Source organism: Pogonomyrmex barbatus, unplaced genomic scaffold, assembly GCF_055798465.1.
Source record: "Pogonomyrmex barbatus isolate J1 unplaced genomic scaffold, ASM5579846v1 scaffold18, whole genome shotgun sequence".
Lineage (NCBI taxonomy): Eukaryota > Metazoa > Arthropoda > Insecta > Hymenoptera > Formicidae > Pogonomyrmex > Pogonomyrmex barbatus.
Genome location: NW_028297114.1, coordinates 820,380 through 836,893, shown reverse-complemented (window position 1 = coordinate 836,893; position 16,514 = coordinate 820,380). Strand labels below are relative to the sequence as shown.

General features: G+C 36.1%; 1 protein-coding gene across 1 annotated transcript; it reads left to right on the top strand.

Annotated features, from left to right (window-relative positions):
• The first annotated feature begins 7,982 nt into the window (after positions 1–7,982).
• On the top strand, positions 7,983–16,286 carry LOC105428783 (dynein axonemal intermediate chain 3-like). Its single transcript, XM_089075192.1, has 8 exons — positions 7,983–8,163; positions 9,034–9,251; positions 9,494–9,925; positions 10,753–11,076; positions 11,300–11,545; positions 11,877–12,030; positions 13,844–14,219; positions 15,909–16,286. The coding sequence occupies exons 1-8, from the start codon at positions 7,983–7,985 to the stop codon at positions 16,270–16,272; spliced, it is 2,295 nt and encodes a 764-aa protein (XP_088931318.1). The 3' UTR covers positions 16,273–16,286.
• The last annotated feature ends 228 nt before the right edge of the window (positions 16,287–16,514 follow it).

Sequence of the window (16,514 nt, the reverse complement as noted above, 5' to 3'; positions counted from 1 at the left end):
CGAGCTTCGGCGAAACAAGTTTTCCCATCTTACCGAGCGAGGATAGTATTTCGTAATAAAGATTCAGTTTCGCTTGAAGGATGGGCGACGTTCGCGCCGTAGCCCGATTGATAGTCGTGCTTCTAGCCGGCGGAAAATTAATTGCGGTAACGCGAGAGCTCCGGTAATTTCGGCGCGATGGACGAAAAAAAAAGAGGAAAGGAAAATTACTTGTCTCGCGCGTAAAAAAGATCGCGTTACTAACGAGATGTCGGCTTGACTCGCGTCGTGTTCGCGAGAGAAGAAAAGGGAAATTGAACGATGTCGAACCAGAAAGGGTTTTCCTCTCGCGGGCGGTGAGAAAGCAGCGGGAATAAGGATTCGTGTAAAGGGCCAACTGAGGAAAAATAAAACGGAAATCGGAAGCGAAAGAATGGCGGTCCACTGATTGCAGAGTCGTCCAGGAAACGTTCCTAAAGTCGGACACGTGTTTAAAAATATCTGCAATTATTATCTACGGAATAAGAAGAAGGAAATAGTTTTATTTTATTCTAATATAACCACGATGATCGAATAATGATATTTATTATAAATTCATATTTTCATCGAGAGATATCAAATGTATTATAAGATATTTAGAGAGATTCCAACTAAATCAAATATTTTTGTAGCATTAAAATATTATTTATCATAATCATTTACACTTGAAGTATTAATTTAATTTCTTATATAATATATGTTGAGAATCAATGTCGACAAATTTTAGTGACATAAAAATAAAATGGTACAAACTGAGCATGATTATTTATATTATAAATTTATACATGTATTTAGGTATTCCATCGTTGGTAAAACGATGGAAAACGAAGGTAAACGGCATCGTAACGGCAACACGTTGCGTCGCATAATACCTATATCGCGTTATAGCCTCTGCCACATCCCCGATTACTTCGTTAGCGGTATTACGCGAAGATGATAGCGACGCCGATCACGAGCTCTCGATGAATTAGCGATTACGCCGACATGATGTGCGCGGAGCGCTTTGAAGAGACTCAGTTTCGGAAAGGGGTGATTTTCGGAGGAGAGAAAGGGAGAGACACAGAGAGATAGATAAAGAGAAAGAGAGAGAGAGAGAGAGAGAGAGAGAGAGAGAAATGCGCGAGTCCGTATTCGCGCGACGATTTAATCGAGTACGACGCGCACGGTTGTGTCCAATCAATCCTGGGGAGGCTGCGATCGGAAAGAGGAGCCCGCAACGTGTAGTGTACACCCGGGGGGTGTACATTACACAACCAGGCTAGATCGGCAGTCACCTGGGCTGGCTATCCGACGTGCCGATCGCCGTCGTCGGATATAATCCGGTCCCCCGTCCAGCGAGCGAGAGACTGCGCTCGATCCCTCGGTTAATTGAAAATTAACCAACCGTCGTCCATCTGTGCACACGGCCTCCGTCCGCGTTCTAATCACGTTTCTCCCGGTCGTCCCGCCGATCACGTTCTCTCGTTAACCCGATATGCATCATCCGCTGCCTACGAGCGGAGTCTCATAGCGTCGATAAGTAAATCGGGCTTACGCGTCGTCGCAGATACGCATCGTGTTACGCGATCCGGCTTCCATCTCAATGATCGGGGATTGGCCTCCTCTTTCTCCCGTCATTAACGAAGTACCTACCTGCCTGCGTCTCTCTCTGTGTGTATGTGTGTGTGTGTGTGTGGTGTGTGTGTGTGATGTGTGTACATACGTGGTACAACCGTGCGGATATTTTAAGGCGAGAGTTATATTCTCGGGAATTTTTATTCGTGCACTAAAAGATAAATATATCGCAGCTAAATGTCAGACATTTTAAGAAGAGAGATATTTCAAATCTCTGGAAATTTTTGGTGCTTCTACAGCATATTACTGCGATAAGTCTCCTAATTTTTTTTTTATATATATTATGTAAATTTTTTCATGTATACATTTTATATACGTATGAATTTTTTGCATATTTTTCGACTTGATCGTTATCGTTATTACGCAAGTGTATTTTTTATTGAAATAATTTTATTAATTTTCAAAAATTCATTTTTATCATTACTATTTAGTATAAAAGTAAATGTATGAAGCAGATAATTGCGCCAATAACAAAATAATCCAAAGCAGAAATGCACAAAGGAATATTTCATGTGTACATATGCATATATATATATATATATATATATATACATGCGTATATATTACGCAAGTATATTTATGTGTACGAGAGAGTGGGGATACATAAATTTATTTCCATTCGCGTATATCATATACGAATACGCAATACGCATTCTACAATTTATAAAACAAGCTTAATTTAAAGACTTAAAAGGATTAAAATAATAGAAATTATTTTGTTAACAACACTTGTCTTTTTACTCTGTATTTGCACGATTTTTACGCCCAAGTTTAACAATCCTAGCAGAGAGAGAGAGAGAGAGACGAGCGGATGAAATATAGGATTAGATTTTGAGAAACGACGACGACGACTTTTTCTGCGAGGATACGAAAAGAGATTTTCTGCGCAGGAAAACGTGGAATACGGCGCGTCGGCGTGTCGACGAGCTTTCCCTTAAAATATCCGCTCAGCGCCCAGATACTCGCGTGGAAATCGCGCCGCGAGCGAACAGCAGATGCGACAGAGCGCCGTTGCTCCCCCCCCCGCTGCGGCAGCAGCAACGGCAGAAGCAGCGGCGGCAGCAACTCGTGAAATGTGAAATTGTGATGGACCGCCATCCTGCCCATTCGATCAGACTTACCTCACTCAGATCGAATATACATCTCTCCCCCGTGACATTCCATCCCTCCCCCTCCTCCCTTCCTCCCGTCCTAGTCGTCGCTACGACGTCTACTTCCTCTCCACCTCTCACTGCTCTTACTTTGCCCACGAGACGTCTTCCGATACCGAGACACCGACCTCATGAGATTTTACGAGTCGACGATGCGATATCGCCCCTATCTAGCTCCGTGCACCCCCCCCCCCTTTCCCTTTCCTCCCTTACGCTACACCATGTCGCGCTACTTTTGCATCGTATCGTCTCGTCGTGCATCCGACTTTCAGGATTATATCGCACACATTTTCCTCTGTAAAATGCACACCGGTCTTATTCCGGCCACGCGATTCGAATGCGACAAGGTTTTCAAAATACGCTCCGACTCCGTTGTCGTTGTTATGTACGTCTTCCAAAATTCTTTAAATGTAAAAAGTGGATAACGAGTAATGTATATCCGCAATACAGAATAAGTAGATAATTTAAAACCAGTCTAATATCGATTCGTTTTGTACGTGTGAGAATTATTTTATTTCTATACAAAAATACTAATAATTAATGTTCAATTCGAAGAGATTATAATATTATTTCTTATTGTTAATTCTATATCGATGAGAGAGAGAGATAAGTATTCATACTAATCGGATATTTTTCACATTTGAGACAAAATCTCTACAAAACGAACTCTCGATCAAGCGTCATCGTTGCCGTTACAGTTTTACCAAAAAAGACGTTGTGCAAATTGCAACATAATAAGCGATTATTTATGTATAATTACTTTGGTATTATTCATAATGAAAATGAAAATAGAGTGCAACTGGCTTACTATTACACTAAATGCCGGCGCACGCGAAATTAAATCAGTCATCTATTTGGTACATGTCAGTTGCTGCACTATATTTTAAATTCGTCGCTTCGCGTCAGACATTCAAAGCGCTTCGGATGAAAATTTCAGAAGCATTTCGCGACGACGCCGCGATTTATCTGCTTTTGCATCGGAAGAGGAATGATTTCGAAAAACCTTTGACATCATCGAAATAAATAAACAAAATAAAAACACGTATTACTGACGGAACGTATAATACATGATCAAAAAATTACGTAATTAACGCATTGAAAATTTGTGATTTCACACTATATGAATTATAAAGAAAAATGTTGTATAAAATAATTAAATATTTATTTAAATATTAAAATATTTATTACTTGTATCTGTTTAAAATTTGCCTATATAAACTTTTTACTTATGATTTATATCTTTAGGCAAAAAGCACCTTTCTTTAGGCTAAAAATTGATTCCTTAAGTGTCTCGAAATAAACAGAGTAAGTAATATCCTGTTAAAGTTCTCATCAGAAATATTTATATTATATTTATGGACTGGAGCAGTGCTTTTTCCAAAAATTCGGGTCACAACATAAATCTAATTTTCAGAATAATTTTCTACTGGGCTCAACGAGAGACGAGCTTTCCCATGAAAATCTCACAGCTGTCAGATCGTCGTAAAAATTCATGTCACCGGGATGAACGGTGGCGTTAAAAACAACCCAATATTTTCAATGCTCCGCGCCGCTTGTACGCGTTTGTCCCGGCGATTCTCCGTATCCATAGGGAACTCCGAATTCGCGCGAACGAGCGAATGCGCCGAATAAAAGCTAGAACGATAAAGCGTTCGGCATGCCGACTACTACAAAAGCAACGTAAAAGTTCCGTCCGGTGGGACTTAAAAAAGTGCTCTAGTCTAAATTTTCGAAATAAACGCGGCCGTAAACGCCGCGCGCTCTTGTAGAAACTCCGGGTGTTTTAACATCCGTTCACAACGGAACATCTTTTGCATCTCCGCGGAAGAAAGTGCCACTTAAAGTCCCAGCTACACTCGTCTCTCTCTCTCTTTCTTTCTTTCTTTCCTTCCTTTCCCTTCTTCTTGCGCCGTTCGCCATAAATAAATTATCTTCAGCTTTCCGTGGTGTTATGAGTGAGAAATTTAACGACGGAGAGATGTGATAAAAATAAAAATGAGAGATCTTTGTACAAAGATAGATGCAGAAAATATTTATACAGAACAGGAAATAGCCACGATATAATTTGAAAATTACCAGATATTTCTACTATATTTTTATGAGAGAAAATTATATTTATATAACGTCGGAATTATATTTTGCAAAAATTTAGTACGTATTAGCTGGTGCACGTCGGGAGGACAATAAATCTTAGAATTTATTTTACCTGCTATTTTTCTACACTTCTTCCTCTCAAAAATAGCGAGGACTTCCTGCGGTTTTCCCTTTGATCGATCAATCGTCAGTGAGCGTATTTTGGGTTTACGTTGGGTTTCGTTTACGTTCTACGCTGGGCGAAGAGGAAAGCACCACTCAACATTTCGGTGCGATAAATGGGGAGACCGGACACAGGGAAAATACCATCTCAATTTGATTCGATTAAACAGGAAATAGGCAGCGTGTATTTCCAATCTATGTGCGGTATATATTTGCAATTGATTAATCGCCGTACGGCTCGGCCGCGAAGCTAAATTGTCTAAACGCCGGAATCTATTTTTCCAACGGGTGTGCGAATTGCCGATTACCGGCTCTCCATTCAAACGCTGAAAATAACGATCGTCGAAGCGCATACAAAACACGCAGTCACGTGTGCGCGCCCGCGAAAATAGTTATCGTAATAATTTGATCAAAAATGTTTTAGTTACAGATATCTCGGTTGATACAGACTCGCGCTAGCGTCATTTTGACGTCGCGCAACGACGCAAGATAGCAGAGCCAGAGCGATCAGAGTTTCCATTTTCTGTGGAATTGAATCCGTCTTACGGTGTAATACACGCGTTTTATGATGCATAAGAGATATAAAGGATATCTCAAATATAAAAAAATCGCGAAATTGTTAGCAACGAGTTACGCAATATCAGTTTCCGTGCGGAATTCTGTCTGCGTTAACAGAACACTTTTTTAAAAAGACGTGACTGGCATATTTTTTTATGATTTACCGACATGCAGTAGATATAAGATACATTTTTCAGAAAAGGTGCACGGCAAGGCGCGCACACCAAAAGGAATTGAAAATGCAATACTAAATCGTAAAAATGATATTTATTACGCTTCTAATGGTTGAACGTTATGGCTAAGTACGTAAAAATCGAAAGTAGAATAATGTTATATATGCATGAAGTAAGGTACTTGAATACATCTTAAATAACATATTTTAAGCTTAAATGAGGTCTTTTGATAAATGAGATGTTTTGATTGCTACAGTCGGCTATCAGAGTGCACATTTACATTTATTTCGATTATTTAATATATTTACTTTGATTCTTACATAATCTTTTTCTACATGTTTCTACATGTCCTTCTTGTTTCTATTTATTTATTTCCAACTAAATAAATATGCGCAAAGTCGGATAAGGGTCCGAGGCACCATCATGCGGATGTATCACGATAATGCATGTCGGCGTGACAATGTTCTAATTGTGTGTGACAATACAGTTAAATCCATGACACATAAATGCAACGCATTTGAATTTGTCGAATATTTGACAAGCGAACGTATTGTTTGGAACCAATTCGCGCACATTCGTGCAAGTCATAAATTTCACTGACAATTAGAGCGCAAACCGTACAGTCTATTCGAATATGCGTATATATACATATAAATACATGTACACGCGGCGAAAATATTCTACATTGCGTGCAGAATGAAGTAGTCATCTGTGTGTCGCCATAATCTTGGATAAATATTTGCCTCGTATTTAACGTGTTAGAGAATCTCGATCTTTGCCTATACAACCGTAACACCATAACGTCGTAGGAAGTTGGGATGTATGCAAAGTATGTATAAAGTATAACGTAAGTTTATCTCGCTACTATATTGTAAATGATGAGCTACAATTTTAGCTGAAAACTAAAGAATTTAACCATAAAATTTAACATCTCTCGAATTTGCATAATGCACATCCGACTTCTCTCGTATACATTTCCCCCAAATGCATAAATAACATATACATTTTATGTAAACACGTAGAACCGGTTTATTAATACAATACGAGAAACGAAGTTACTTCAATAAAGACATTACATAAATTATAAATTAATGCTAATTACAGTGTTTTCAGTTATTTATATGACAATGTTCCTATATTTTATTATCTGAGATCGTGTTAATGGCATTAGGTGGCGTTCATATTATTGCAGTAAATTATTGTATTTGTCGAATAAAAGTTTGCTCCAACAAACACAAATAATATTTTGTACTGTTGAACGTAATTGTAATTCAATGGCCGATGGAAACCTTTTAATTACAACCAGCGAATATTATGCGTGCCAGTTCCAACGTTGCAATTGCATTATTTTTATTCAAATAAAGAAAATTTTCTCATGGCAATTTATATTCGTGTAAAAACCATGCATTTGAAAAATATTCATAGCAAAAAAATAATTATTTGCCTAAAAAAAATAATTATAAATTATACTCTCTTTTCTTAATGCTTTATATCATTTGTTATTGTATTGATGAATTTTTTTTAATAATATTTCTAAATCTGTCATTTAATCTACATCAATTAGCGATATATCGTATTTAAACGACAAATTGGTCGTTTCCACAATTAAATTACTTATTGAGTTATAAAATGCTGTTAACGCTGACAATACCTGTGGTATATCGAGTTTGCGAAATGGGGTTAAGTGCATGGGCGACCCGTTTCATTCGCTTGATGTAAAAACAATTAAATCGCACTCGTTGCTTGCGTTCGCACGTAAAAATTTCGGGGGAAAAAATTGATATTCTGAAACGTCCACTTCACGCTTCAGGACAGACGGGATTCCAATGATGAAACCCGAGATTTCAATGTTCAATCAAACTGCAAATGTACCCGACTTAAAATTTCATTAAGTCTTCGACGTGCATCGTCAGGCCGCCATTTCTCGGTGTGTCACACAATCCGAATTAAAAAATATTTTACACCGGCGCCCGGTCGCGAACTAATTCGCTCGTTTCGCCGATCGGACGTGAAGATTTCTTCTGTCTTCCATTTCGTATCACATCCGGGTTACATTCACGGCACGTTGTATCGATTCATACGCGCATTACATGTATCTACGTGTATCTACGAACACGAACACGAACGTGGTTATATCTTTGCACGTCACGTCGATCGCATCAACGGAGCGGAGTCCTAGAAACGTAAAATAATCGAGCGAATAGTTTACATCATGGAGGAGGAAGTACGCGAGGCAAATGCGGAAAGAATGTCGGAGAGTGAAAAGTTTTCAGAAATCGGTACCGAGCGAGAATACAGATATAATGATAATTTTTTTAAAGTGGAACAACCTCCGAACTCGAAAGAAGAGGAACTTTACGAGGAAACGGAATGGGAAGAGGAAGAAATACCGCGTAGGTTATAATTTCTGAAAATTTAACATGGTGGTAACTGACGAATACTTCAAGATATATTTCATATTAATAATGTATGTGTGTATACGCATATACTCTTAGACCTATATTAAATGATATCTTAATGTATTCGTTTTGCATCTTTGATATCTCTCTTGATTTGGTCTTTCTGCCAAGAGAAAAATCAAAGTTAAATATAACAAATTAAAACTAAATATAAAAAATTTAAAGTGCTGTGTAATATATTTTTTCGAGCTTATATGTAATTAACGTTTCCGTTTTATCAAACAAATAATTTTTAATGAGAATATGTTATTAAAAAATACAATGTGCGACAATCAAAGGAGCACCGCCGATAATGTTGTAGTGTGAATATTGAAACTTTGTAACAAATGAGTTAAAATTAAATATCAACAAACAAAGAGCGATAATGCGTATCAGATACACATGGGGGGGTGGAAGTACGCACTAAGTTAACAATGAAACATAAACTTAATCGACCATAAATATGTTCAAATATGAATGATGTAATTTAAAGTAGCGAGTTGGCAGAAATAATGGAAGATATTGCTTCTGATTTATTTAAATGTGAATCATGCGAATCTGATAAATATCGTCGATTAATGTATTTAAAGAACCTGTTAAAATAAACTGACTGGATACCTTTATTATTTTAATTAATTTACCATTTTAGAATCTATTAATCAGAAAGTCCTTAATATACATTTCACTATCACAATATAATTAATTCTTTTAATAAATTGTATTACTCAGAAATTAGAATTCATTATATTTAATATAAATTCTTTATTTTCTAAAACTATTACTATATATAATTACTAGATTTTATATGTTTCACTATTTTATCAGCTACACTAGATTGGGAGAAAGAGGCGAAGAAGAAAATTCGTGTAACATTCGAAGTAGAAGAGATAGATGATATGTCAATGGAAAGACAAACGGGAAGACGACAAACTATCTATGATCTTCCCTCTTACGCCTCTTCTGGGCCGTCAGCGAATGATATTTTGAAATTTGACATGATAACCGCGGAGCCACGGAAGAAAATTCGATATTCCGTGTCATTGGTGAATATTTCAGCATGCCAACGATTTATTCTATTTTCAAAATTTCAAATTATTGAATTGTTTTATCACACAAGATTTTAAAGCATTTAATGCGTCTAACATATCAATATTCAACTTATACTGAATGTATTTTTATTTTTTACATCTTTATAATATTTCAATAAAAAATACATCTTTTTATGTCTATATAAAAGAAAATAAAAACATACATATTAGCGTGTACTAAATCAATTTAATCTTAGGGAGTGCCGGGAATTATAAGAATCGATCTCTCGCCACTGACACAAAAGATAGTCGGCTGCATTGTCGGTGAAGATGTCACCACGGAATATCCATGGGTTCACGTTAAGAAGGAAGTTATAGAAGATAATATAGATTTACATTCTGAAAGTAGCGACTTTCTGCCGGTAAAGGATGAGATTCATGCATTTCCTGACGAAAAGATTCTCATCGGCTATGCACCGTCTTTGTCCGAAGAGGGACAATTCTACATTGTCCTCACTGAACAGGGTAGAGATATCGTAGAGAAATATATAAAGATGCAATGGGAGGAGTACGCGGACCGCGTAAAAAGTACGATCTACAAAATTCTTGGGCAATGGTACGATTTGGGAAGTGGTGCCGAGATCGATGACAATATTGTCAAAAACACAAGACCATTATTCGAAATTGAGGTTCGCAAAACATTAAAATCATAGAATCGATTCAAAAAAATTATAATTTTAATTTTATATATTAAGTAATTATATTTGAGATAACATAAAAAGATCATACTTTATCCGAGGAAAAAAATCGCTCATATAAAGTTATACATATGATATACATATATGAGTGTATAAAATTATATACATATATGAATGCATATATGATAATACATATATGAATGCATATATGAGTGTATAAAATTATATGTAATTATATATATATATATATATAAAACATCATGTACATATAGTGTTACGAAATGTCTTCTTTAACTGTTAAAAAGAGTGAAAATATTCTTTTTACATAATTTTTGACTTATTGAAACTTGCCTGCTAGAATTTGCTAAATTCGATTAATTTGTATCGCAACATAAAATCTGAAAATTTTTGAAAATTTCTATTACGTTTTGACAGTATTTAATACAACTCAATGCATAACTCACGCGGATGCGAGCATGGATATTGATAGTTTACGTTCATTAATTTCAAGCCGCGGTATTAAAACGATTATCGTAAATTTTGACTAATCCTGCTCTATAATCTGTATCTATAAATACTAGTCTCATCGAATCGACAATAATGTCGCAACGTTATCAACAAATTGCAATAAATTATTTATTTATAATCACACACTATATTCTAATTTCAATTAAGCAAGAAGCAGTTTATAAATCTCGCAATTGTTTAATCTTACTATCATACTTTTATGAGATGGGTCATATGTAAGATTTATTATTACTCATATATCGTCGATGATGCATCGGCTGATCATATCTTTTGTATTTAATTACAACCAGGTTACGTCTACCGCTGATTTACTGAACGCGCCTATAAATCTAACGGATAGAAAGGCGGATGATCAGACGAACGGATACATCGAGCTGTTACCGTCGAGCCAACAAATATTTGAGAATGTATGGCGTAAATTGGTAAGCAGGTATACGCAAGTGACGCCGATCGTTCAACACAACGAGGCGCAAACGGCGCCATCGATACCTGTCAATTCCGGCTACCAATATCTGTACGAATACGAGACAGACGATTTGTCTACTTACACCAGGGAAAGGATAAGGTCCTTAAAGGACTTTCTGAAACGTTACACCAATAAAATTTGCGATCAAGTAATTGTTGAGTAGTATATTAAAGAATATAAATTCAAAAAGTAATTATTAGGTATCAAAATCTGATCGAAAAATATCTCTTTTATATATCTTGTACAATATTTCTTTTGCTACAATTACTTTTCTGGTTATAAAATTATTTTATATTTTTCAAATTCAATAATTCAAATTTGATATAGATAAGAAGTTATTTTTAATTTTTTCTACTGTTTATTATATCTAGGTTTTAATGAACTCCGTATGGGATATATATACGAACGATTATGAAAATTTAGTGCGCAACGTGAAAGATACGCAAGTACCAGTGCCAATAGGTTACGAAGAACATCAGAGCTATTACAGGAAGATTATTGTAGACAAAGTTATTAATGATCTTTGCTGGCATCCATTCTGGACCGGAACAGCGATAGCTACTTACACGCAACATGCGAAGGGCGAGCATTTAATAGGCCCCAAAACTTACGACGAGGTATTTAGTATTATAAATTATTTTTAAAAATTATATCCGTGTATTTAGTTTATTCATAAAATTTATCTAAATTATTCTTAAAAAACTTTATTATTAAAAATAGGTACCATCTCCTTTTTCCCCCTCTTTGGAGGAATCAGCGGTGATATCCTATTTATCATTTAAAACTGTCCAACAAATCGCAAAAAAATTACAAAAAAATGTCTTTATTACCTTTAATAATTTTGGAGAAAATTCTTTCATAATATTTTTTATGATTTATTTCAAAACCGAAAGATAATATAATAAGTATAATAAGTAAATATCTATCGAGCATTTTTTCTGTAAATAGGTATTTTTAGCCAGTAACGGTAAAAATCACGTACTAATATGGTCCTTCACTGATAGTTTATCGCCTAAACTAATTCTTGAATGTCCAAGAGAAGTGACCTCCATTGCCGTCTGTCCTCTCGATGCTACTATCATTGTAGGTGGCTGTATTAATGGTCAGGTAATCAAAATCAATTTTTAATATCTTTTATCTCAGTCTATCTTGACCAGCTTGATAAAAAACAAAAGTACAATGCTGCTTTAATTCTAGATGTACGGTTATTTTTTACTTAGCAAAAGAAAAATTTTCGATTTTACAAATCTACTCTATATATCGATTACAAACGTTATCAAAAAATACTTTAATTTTGCTTCGATAAAATCATCGATTTTCACTTACATCATATTTGTAATTTATCATCAATTGAAATTATTTGATGTCACAAGCTCATATTTTTGTTTATTCTCTTTTTTTTTATTTGCGTTTTTTTGTTTACTTTCCGGAATTAGCGCATTTCTCATTATTCATAATCGGTTTATTGCTTCGAGTTTTCTAATATGTGCTTTTCATAATAAATCATTAACAGAAATATAATTATATAGTTGAAAATGATTAAAATAAATAATTAAAACGCATCAAAAAATTAATAATTTAAAAAAAATGAATTATTTATGTACTGACGTAAGCGTTTTAGCATAGTATTGACTTTACTTGCATTCCAATTAATTTAAAATCGATAAATTATAATTTTTATAGGATAAATACCTATAATAGGAGTTATTTGCTAATAACAAAATTAAGAAAATAAAAAAAATCGGCGAATAATTCAGAGGCCAAAGTGCATATGAATATTTTCCTCATTTTCCGTAGACGAACAGCAATTCACCAATATTGATTAACCGTTAACTGCGATCCCCCGATTCGCACCTCGATTCGCATTCGCATTCGCTTGACACGTCATACCCACGAATGAATAACGCGACACGCACGTATTCGTAAACAAATTCTTCCAACGGATGGCAATCCGATGGAACACGATCGATATCAATCACGTATATCAAAAAACACATCGCGATCTCGCGTAGATCCACTCGGTGCTTCCGACTTGTCACTGCGTGGAGCAGTTTTGGACGTGAAAATTCGAAAAGTGCCGCGCATCGGCAATCATGGCGAATGCGAACAATGAACGAAACGAGAATATCATATGCAAGCGGGATCACCTGTCTCCATTAATCCATCGCGACTATTTCTCGCTGCTCTTCTCGTTATTCTACGATGTTCCGGATATCAGATGATATCCGTGACATTCGTCGATCGAGTATATATTATGAAAAGTACATATTAGAAAACTCGAAGCAATAAACCGATTATGAAGATTAATGAGAAATGCGCTAATTCCGGAAAGTAAACAAAAAATGCATAAATAAAAAAAAAGAGAATAAACAAAAATATGAGCTTGTGACATCAAATAGCGACATTTTAAAAAATATCTGTATTTTTTTTGACACCTATATCTCCCTTCTTAATTCACATTTAAAAATAATCTAAATTTAGTATTCTCAATTCTTATTTATACTCAAGCTTTAATTTTGTAATTAAGTATAACACTTAACAGAACAGAAAATCTTTTAATAACATTTTATTAAGAAATATTCATAAGAATATTAAAATAAGATTAAAAACAGATAGAAAATTTAATCACTTGAGTCAAGAGATATTCTTTGTTAGCAACTTATAGTGCAAGAAATATTAATTTTTATTTGATAATAAATTTATTGGTGTTATTATTGTTTCATATTCCTTTTATTATTAACCCTCGTCTGTATGGAAAGTTATGCGTAGTTTTCTTAATTACCTGACGTCATTTGTGAGTTGTTTGAATCAGAAAATTTTAGATGAGAAGGAGAGTGTACAAAAACATACTCGGGAAAACATCTCATCACAAGCCGCGACCGTCAAAAGTCTATGCTACAATGAAATGAGATGAGGACAAACGGACGGCGATAAAATCTATCCGTACTCTTGCCATCAGATCGCCATATGGCACATTCCCGGCAAAATCGAGCAGGTGGAGACGGTGGTGGCACAGACGGGCGTCCAAACGAAGTACAGCATCGCGCTGAGGAGCCTGATGACATGGATGTACGAGACGACGGCAACGTCGCTGATCAGTCCGACGGCGATGTCCTCTCTGAAGTACAGCCAGAAGGCGGGCATCACCCAAATAGTCTGGCTGCCCTCGCATCACAAGGTCGACAAAAACGGCTTGATCTCATCTCTGCCGGAAGACGCGCCCCTGGACGATCTAAGTTGTCAGTTCGCCACCGCCAGCGAAGACGGCACGGTCGCCTTTTGGGATCTTAAGTAACGATCGTTTTTTGTCTATCGACTTAATACACTTATTATTTAACAGATACTTCTACGTCTTAGGTACATTTTTAATTTTGTATCAGTCTTAAGAACTCTACCGGCGATATACTTGTAAGCAATGTGTAATCAAAGAGATAAAAAGAGATCAGTTTTTAATGCAAAAATAGTTTAGGAAGTATGTAGTATAAAAATTTTACATCAATATAGTCTATCTCTTTATAAAAATCAAGCACAAATGACTTGCTGCTTCTTGTATTGTTATGTTTAGAGAAAGTTATTTGAGAATTTAGGGAGGAATATTTAAGAAAGAAACTTTAAACTTTTTTAAAAGCTAAAGTTTTTATGCACATAAAAAATTATATATATTATTTTTAACTATTAAACAAAGTATATATTACTATTATTATACTATTTTAATATTCTCATTAACCTCAACTTTGAACAATTGTTTGATGACAATTATTATTAACGATCCTAAGAGAATTTATAGAAGGATATTCTTGATATTCTTGTCGGAATATACTGCAATAGTTCTATCGATTAAGGAACTAAAAATGTGTTTCTCGAGAAATCACATCGAATCGACGAACAATTATTTTAGGAGCTACGACGTTCTTCGACTTGCAAAAATAAAAAGTAGAATATTCAAGAAATATTTCCAACGTCGTCAAGAAAGACTTTCTTTGGCTTTCTTTTTCTTTCATTTCTATAATATCCAGTATCGTCATGCAGTGAAGACGTTATAACATTTCTTTAATAATGTAAGAACAACTCAAACAGTCGGTGGATGATGTGGGCATCGGTCGATCTGAATCAGCAATTGGTAACCACGAGAAAGGTCCAGAGCCGTCGTATCTCCCGAGACTGAAAGTTAGCGGCTTCGAATGTTCCACGGGCGCGAAACTTGTCGCAAGCTAAACGTTAAAGAGCGAGCTCCGTCTCTTGCCTTTCGAGCCCTTCTCTCCGGACGCGGGACGACGAACCACCCTTCCGCTTCCTTCCCCCATCTCTTGCTCTCATCCTTCTCGAGAAACTCCCCCGGTCTGCGGAACCGTAATGGTCCTACGACTTGACTCTCCGTCGCTCCTCGATTCTCCGAAGTTGGCGTTTATATGGTCCGAAAATGGATAGACCATCCCTCTATAATCGTTGATCGGTATTCAGTCCTCGCTCCTAACCCTTCCCGCGCGTCCCTTCCTTACCGTCCAGAGTAGTCTTCCTCGAACCTGCTAACTCCCAATCTCCTTGGCCTCGTCGATCTCTGTGCGCGCCCAGTGGGGTGCGAGAGAGAGTCGCTCTTCATTTCAGCCATGCCACAATGGCTACGTGGATGCTCCAACACCACTGAATTGTTTCCTCACTTGGTACGAAATTGGTATGATATTTACGAGAACACACTCTATACACCTACCAATTGAGAGGAGCATACGCCGCAGAATTACGCCGACAATAATAATTTTTATCCGAACAAAAGTTCGACGAAAGTTTTACAACAAATTTAAATTTAGTAGGTCACAGATACAAATGTTAATCAATTTTTATACAAAATATTTAAATCGATGAAAACGATGTTATATAAAATTAGCTATATAATCTTCTATTTTCACTTTAATATTATCACGTTTTTAATAACAAAAAAACGTAATTATTTTATTCCTGAGGCTGAGAATGTTGGTTTTAAAGATGGCGGCCTTCGGAAAAGGACATTCGACAAATTCGTAACAGAAAGAAGAAGATCCATTCGGACGTTCAAAAATCCATGGAGCAATCCGTGTCGCCCTTCAAGGTTCTCGATCGCGTCTTTAAACCCAACTATATCCTCGTGATTCAATATCCGGACGAGAGTCGGCAGCTCGTGATAACGACTCTCAGCATGTACAATCCAAAGTTTCACAAGGAACAAGTCGAACCGTTCCCGGTAGCAAGGGACGACCTCACAATTAGAAAGTACTACAGACCCATAATCGAGAAGGAGGACTACGTCATGGAGCCGAGGATGCTCATCGGGACCGTCGAAGGTAAGACGACCTACATAACACTTTCTTAGATACAGCAGCGACTCAATTTCCGACCATTGACATCTATAGATCGCGACACGATACGATCATACCCAAGTTCGTTAACGTTAATGCAATTCAAATTATCATTAAGCACAATTACACTTAAATCTCCCTAAAGACTAAGACTAATCTAATTTAATATCAGCACAATTAATTATACTTAAATAAATCTCCCTAAATAAGACTGATCTAATTTAATATCAGCGGCGCGAAGTAGATTAAAGCGTAA

Bases quoted from the DNA above. Each gene is read 5' to 3' on its own strand.
- LOC105428783 (XM_089075192.1), top strand. From the start codon at position 7,983: ATGGAGGAGGAAGTACGCGAGGCAAATGCGGAAAGAATGTCGGAGAGT. The intron at 11,546-11,876 runs GTATTTAGTATT...TTCTGTAAATAG, and splicing joins GCCCCAAAACTTACGACGAG to GTATTTTTAGCCAGTAACGG. The intron at 12,031-13,843 runs GTCAGGTAATCA...AAATGAGATGAG, and splicing joins TGTAGGTGGCTGTATTAATG to GACAAACGGACGGCGATAAA.